Here is a 6,326-nt window from a genome sequence, read left to right as displayed (position 1 = left end):
TCTGGGAAGAGGTAAACAGAGAGTTTTTCCATATCTGTAATGTAAAGGATAGGCCAAAGTAGGACCTAATTTTTAAATTTGGGACAGCGGGGCATGGGTTATGCAGGTGTTTGTAATTTTAATCTTTATTCTTCTCCCTATGCTTGAGATTAATTTGTAGTAAAGATATTTCTTCCTAAAACCCAGCAAACAAACCCCAAAAGTAATCACATGGCTTTTGTTTCATGATGGTAGGAGTGCACATGCTATAGACTTCCTTGAAAGGCCCTAATTCCTGGAAATTGTAAAACAAGTCCATACCTGTACCGTGAAATGATTCAGAAAGAATCGCCAGCAGACTAGAAATTGTCAGCAGACCAGAGGGACAGCAGATAGGTCCCAACTCATTTGTTTGAGTAAGCCATGGCCCACAATCTGTGCAAAGCTTGTTGCAAATGGAGGAACTGGCCCAAGAGTGGTCTATGCCCTGGCAAGGTGCTGGCTGGCATCAGAACAGGGCCCACAGGCAACCAAAAGGTGATTAGTGTATGGCAACAAAAGTAGTGTGGACTAACCCTGGCATTTCCTTACCTATCTCGCCCCCAGAACTTACCTCCAGGTGGTGGCTATAGTGATGTCTGCCCAGGTGAGAGCAATGCCTATGGACACTTGGGCATACAGCCAGGACAGTGCCTGGGATGGGTGGGTTAATAGACAACCCCACAGAATGTATCCAGCCCAGTCTCATATCCCACTCCAGTCCTTACCAGTACTTTCACTGAAAATATGGCAATAGTATAAATTCATCTCAACAGTAATCATGGCTCTTGTTCACTACATATTCCCCATGAATGAGATATACACATGCCTTGTGTATGACTTTACTTATGCTGATGCAACAAGTTACCACAAATTTAGTGGCTGAAAGCAACCAAATTTACTATTTTACTATTCTGGAGGTCAGAAGTCTAAAATGTGTCTGCAGGTCTGTGTTCCTCCTGAAGGTTCCAGGGGAGAATCCACTTCCTTGTCTTTTGTAGCTTTTAGAGACCCCCTACATCCCTTGTCTCATACTCCCTTCCTCTATCTACAAAGCCAGTGGTGTAGCCTCTTCTCTCTTCTTTGATCTCTGCTTCCATCCTTTCATGATTCGCTAACTCTAACTCTACTGTCTCCCTCCTATAAAGGACTCTTGCATTTACCTTTGGCCTATCCAGATATTCCAGGATAATCTTCCCGTCTAAAGACCTTTAACTTAATCACATCTTCAAAGTTCCCTTTTGCTGCAGGTTCTATGGATAGGGATGTGGACACCTTTGGAGTCTGGGGGTAATTTTTCAGCCTACCCTATCTTGCATGAACTATTTCCCTTTAATCTTTGCAACACTACTGTGACATACCCATTTGCAGATGAAGGAGAAATTGAGGCTTAGAAAGGTTAAGTGACACACTTGACTTGACATGGCTTGGAAGGGGCAGAGCCAGTCATGGAAAACCTGGTAAAGTGAGTAAGGATCCCTGCTTTGCTCCTCCCCACATCTGTCCCTTTTCTCATCTCTTCCTTCTGCTCCTATTCAAGAGAGCAATAATACTCCCTTCCATACTAAGCCCTCTGGAACCACTAAATGTGCACAATTGGAGCAGCTGTGAGGTGTGTGATGGCAGAAGCCAGGGCTTGGAAATCTGAAGATGTGAGCCCAAATATTGACATTCATCAGTAGTGCTATGATCACGGACAAGAGAGCTAACCTTTCTCTAGCTTCATTGGTAATTAAAGGTTGTTGTAAAGATTTCAGTTTGAAGGTAGTTTGGACACATAGCCTACCACAACAGTGTTAGTTTCCCTCCTCTCTTTGTACTCCTAAGGCCCTCACAAGTCAGTTGCCCTTCCTTTGTCATGTGCTACTTGCTCTAAACAAAGCTGTGGTCCGCAATGTCCCAGAGGCATGGTTTTTTTATATCCTCCTGTTAAACCATGCCTGATGATATTCTGGGTATTAAATACAGTGTTTATTGACTAACAACTTCTATGGCCTGTCTTATGTAAATGTGATTTCTGTTAAGCTTTTGTGAACATTGAGTGTAGCTCACAACTTAAACACTGTTCCTGATTACTCCTTTGAGGAAATTGGTTGGAAGTCGCAGTCCTAGGTTGTACATTTCTTCAGGTAGGCTCTGATCTACCCAGGGTGCTATGCACAGCTGCCCTGTCCTAGTTGTGGAGTGGAGCAAAGGTTCACTCAGATGAAGGCTGTGGCAGAGAGATGGCACCCCCTCCTCACCCAGCTGGTTGGTATGCAGAAGGAAATGCAGCAGTAAGCATACACTTCCCCAAATTAGTTTATGGCCAGGCTTCTTCAACAGGAGGCCTTGGTAGGTTCTGGGTATAAGGAAAATTTCAGTTAGAAAGTGACCGTTGGGAAGAGAATGAGTTTGCTGGCTTACATTCCCATAAAGTCCCATCAGAATGGAGAAGCTATTTGAAAGCATATAGGTGATTTTGCAGTCCTCTAGCCACACCGATTCATAAACAGCAAACATAAAACAAACAAAAGGAAAAAAAAAACTGAACTCAGAGGAACCTGCTTTCATCCAGGGTTGCCTGGATGTACTGTTGGATTTCTAGAGAGCCTGACAACAGGCCTGGCAGACAAGGCTGGAGAGATTAGCCTTTTAGCCTTTTCCTGTCTGTTCAGAGGACAAGTCACAGGACAGAGGTGGTAAGTGAGCTCATCAAAGTCAAAGAGCTTGTAGGCAACACAGGTTGGGCCAGAACTCATGTTCCTAGGTCTCAGTTCAATGTTCGTTACTCTATACCAAGCATCCCTTTTCTACACATGTACAGAGGACTGGGCCTTTTTGGGTGCAATTCAGCTGGCAATTCTGCTTTCTGAATGGGACCTACTGCCCCACCCCAACACTTATTCACCAGGAGTAACCATATCCTGATATTCCACAAACTCTATTGAAGTCTGGGAGACATCAAGAGGCTAGACAGGGCCCCTTCCCCTCAATGGGATTATAATCCGAGGTTCTGTCAAGCAAGCATTTAATCTCTTCCAGCCATAAAGGTATAAAGTTTGTGCTTGTTTTTAAAATGTTCAGGTAAACACACATGCAAGATGCATTCTTTCAACATGCATATTAAATGCCACTCTCACACACTGCTTGAAACACCTGAGAGGCAAAGGCTGTGATTCTTGCATGGCAAGTGCTGTTCATTTGTTATCTCATTTAATTCTCACAACCCTATGAGGCCAGCACTTAATTAACCACACCTTATAGATGAGGAAACCGAGGCTCAGAGAGGTGAAGTGACTTATGCAAAATAGTATCTTTGGAATGACATAAGAAAGATACAGAGTGCTGGCTATAGAGACTCCTCCCTCGGGGGGAGAGGAGCAAACATGGACTCATTACTCTTCCAGGAAGACAAACTTCAGGCAGGAAGAGGCCTGTAAGCAGGCAGACAGAATTTAGATAGTTGGAGATGAAAGGAAAGACAATTCAGACAGAGAAAGCAGTAAGCAAAGAACCAGAGTGGATAAAGTTGAGAGTATGCTCTGAATTACATTAGGGTTGCCAAATGAATTAAACAACCAAAATAAATCAGGCATTCAGGTGGACTGGAGCCTAGAAACCTCAGAGTTAATCTGCACTCCACCACCCTCTCCTCTTTCCCCTCTTCCATCCAATCAGTCCCTAAAGCCTGTCCATCATCACCCTTAAAATGCCTTTCTGCCTCTCCATCCCCATGGAAACTGCTTTAAGACTCACTTTGTTTCCTTCTTGCTTCTTATTCTAATTGCTTCCTAAGTGACCTGCCAGACAACAGTCTGTACAGCCTCTGTGAAGCTGTGCAATGAAAGTCTGATCCAGTCAGTGCTCTGCTTAACAATCCCGTCAATATAGAACATTTTAAAGGTTCTGCACCTCTTGCACACTGTTTGCTGCTTTTGAAGCCCCACTTCCCCTAATCACCCAGTGATTCAGCCATAGACATCTTAGGTGGATCCTAGATGGCCCACAAATTAATTCCTATACACATAAACTATTTCTGAGAACGGGGATGGTGAATGAATATGCTGTGTAAACCAACACAGGATAGGAGAACTGAGACCAGCTGAAAACTTCCATAAATACACCCCTCAACTCCATCCCCCCAAACCCTCCACCACCACCCCCTCGATACTCATATATGTACAGCCTGCCTTCTGTGAGAATGAACTAAAGACACATTCTTTCTCAATACCCGCTAGCAAATTTTGTACTAGACTGAAAAATACAGGAGCCCTATGCTCTTTTCTCCTGTGCATTCTCCTGCCCTTGTCAATCCCTAGCTGCCATCTCTGCCCTAGTCCCACCCCTGCCTTGTCATGCCTCTTTTCCTATCTGAGAGCGGATATTTGGGTGGAGGAGCCGCCCACTTCCTCTTTGGAGTTCAGTGAGTGCGTGGCAGAAAAGGCGGAGTCAATTTTGCCTAGCGTTCTGGCTCTTGCAGCGGGAGTGAATGCAGGCGGCTGTTGCTTGCGCATTTTTGTTTCCCTGGGAGTGAGCTTTGTCGCTGAGAACACCTGGCTTGTTGCTACAAAGACTATTGACATTGGTGGTTTCAGCAGCGGCCGCTTAAGGTAGAGATAGTTCCTTTCTGCAGAAGTTGCAGGCATCATTCCCTAGAATTGCAATAGGCTCGGCGCCCATAGTGGGAGACATGCCTCGGGGTCGGAAGAGTCGGCGCCGCCGTAACGCAAGAGCCGCAGAAGAGAACCGCAACAATCGTAAGATCCAGGCCTCAGAAGCTTCTGAGACCCCGATGGCCTCTTCTCTGGCCCCAGGCACCCCGGAGGACGACCAGAGTGGCCCTGAGGAAGACCCTAGCACTCCGGAGGAGGCCTCCACTACACCTGAGGAAGCCTCCAGCCCTGCCCAAGTACAAAAGCCTTCCGTAGCCCGGAGCAATTTTCAAGGCACCAAGAAAAGTCTCCTGATGTCCATATTAGCCCTCATCTTCATCATGGGCAACAGCGCCAAGGAGGCCCTGGTCTGGAAAGTGCTTGGGAAGTTGGGGATGCAGCCTGGCCGGCAGCACAGCATCTTTGGAGATCCAAAGAAGGTCGTCACAGAGGAGTTTGTGCGCAGAGGGTACCTGATTTATAAGCCGGTGCCACGTAGCAGTCCCGTGGAGTATGAGTTCTTCTGGGGACCTAGAGCACACGTGGAATCGAGCAAGCTGAAAGTCATGCATTTTGTGGCAAGGGTGCGTAACCGATGCTCCAAAGACTGGCCATGTAATTATGATTGGGATTCCGATGATGATGCAGAAGTTGAGGCTATCCTTAATTCAGGTGCTAGGGGTTACACTGCACCTTAGGGAAATCTGGAGCAGACACTTGAGGGGGTTGGAAACAGCATCAGAGGTACCCAAAGGAGTAGATTAGCTGGGTTCTGAGTTGAATATGATGGGAAAAGGGAGACATTTGGTATTTGTGATCAGTGCTAATTGTTAACTGCAAAATATTGTATAATTGTATACGTCTTAATATAGTGCTGATGAATGTCATAATATGATTAAAAAGATGATTACAGAAAGGATATGTTTTTTCTTTTTGTCTGTCACTGAGACTTAGTATAACAGTTTTGCTACCCTTATAAAATGAGTCCATCATATTCTGTGATCTGGTACATATTTTATATAATTGAAATAGGTAATTCTGAAAAGTTTGAAATAAACCGGTATGTGAGAGAAGGATGGGGAAATTCTTTTATGTCTGACCTTTCTGAAACCTTTGTGTCTACTGTTGTATAAAGAAAACTGACAACTACCATGAATTTCCTTAGCTACTGCACAATATAGAAAAAAATAAAACCATAATGACGAGGACACCTTGTTCATTTATTGACCACCAGTTATGTATGAGGCACCAGTCTAGGTTCTGGGGATCCTCCATGGCACACAGCCCTCAGTTCTAAAGAATGTTCTAGATTACATGGGAAAGACAAATATGTAAACTGGCAGTGTGGTAAATGCTGTAATAGAGAGTGAGTGTGGGCTACCACAAAAATTTAGAAACACTTCTGTGACCTGTCTTGGAGGTGAGACAGGAGAGAGGATATCACAGGATTCTATGAAAATCCAAAAGATGCTTAAATAAGCTTGGGGAAATTTAAAAGGGGCCTCAGAGCATAGTATGAAATACTGTGCATTAGGTACTTTTGGATACCTAACCCAGCCTGGGGGAAGGGGCATTGGCAGAGGGGAGGGACTATCATGGGGTACTGTGGAAATAGAAAACACACCTAATCATCCTGAGGGGAGGGCAGGGGAGAGTGGGGTGGTTGCAGGATAA

General features: G+C 44.9%; 1 protein-coding gene across 1 annotated transcript; it reads left to right on the top strand.

Moving 5' to 3' along the window:
- Positions 1-4,437: 4,437 nt before the first annotated feature.
- On the top strand, positions 4,438-5,860 carry MAGEH1 (MAGE family member H1). The gene has a single exon (XM_004000557.6). The coding sequence runs from the start codon at positions 4,691-4,693 to the stop codon at positions 5,348-5,350; it is 660 nt and encodes a 219-aa protein (XP_004000606.3). The 5' UTR covers positions 4,438-4,690; the 3' UTR covers positions 5,351-5,860.
- Positions 5,861-6,326: the final 466 nt, after the last annotated feature.

The sequence above is a fragment of the Felis catus genome, chromosome X (genome assembly GCF_018350175.1).
Source record: "Felis catus isolate Fca126 chromosome X, F.catus_Fca126_mat1.0, whole genome shotgun sequence".
Classification (NCBI taxonomy): Eukaryota; Metazoa; Chordata; class Mammalia; order Carnivora; family Felidae; genus Felis; species Felis catus.
The sequence above is the reverse complement of the archived record's forward strand: the minus strand, read 5'-3'. Positions and strand labels throughout refer to the sequence as shown.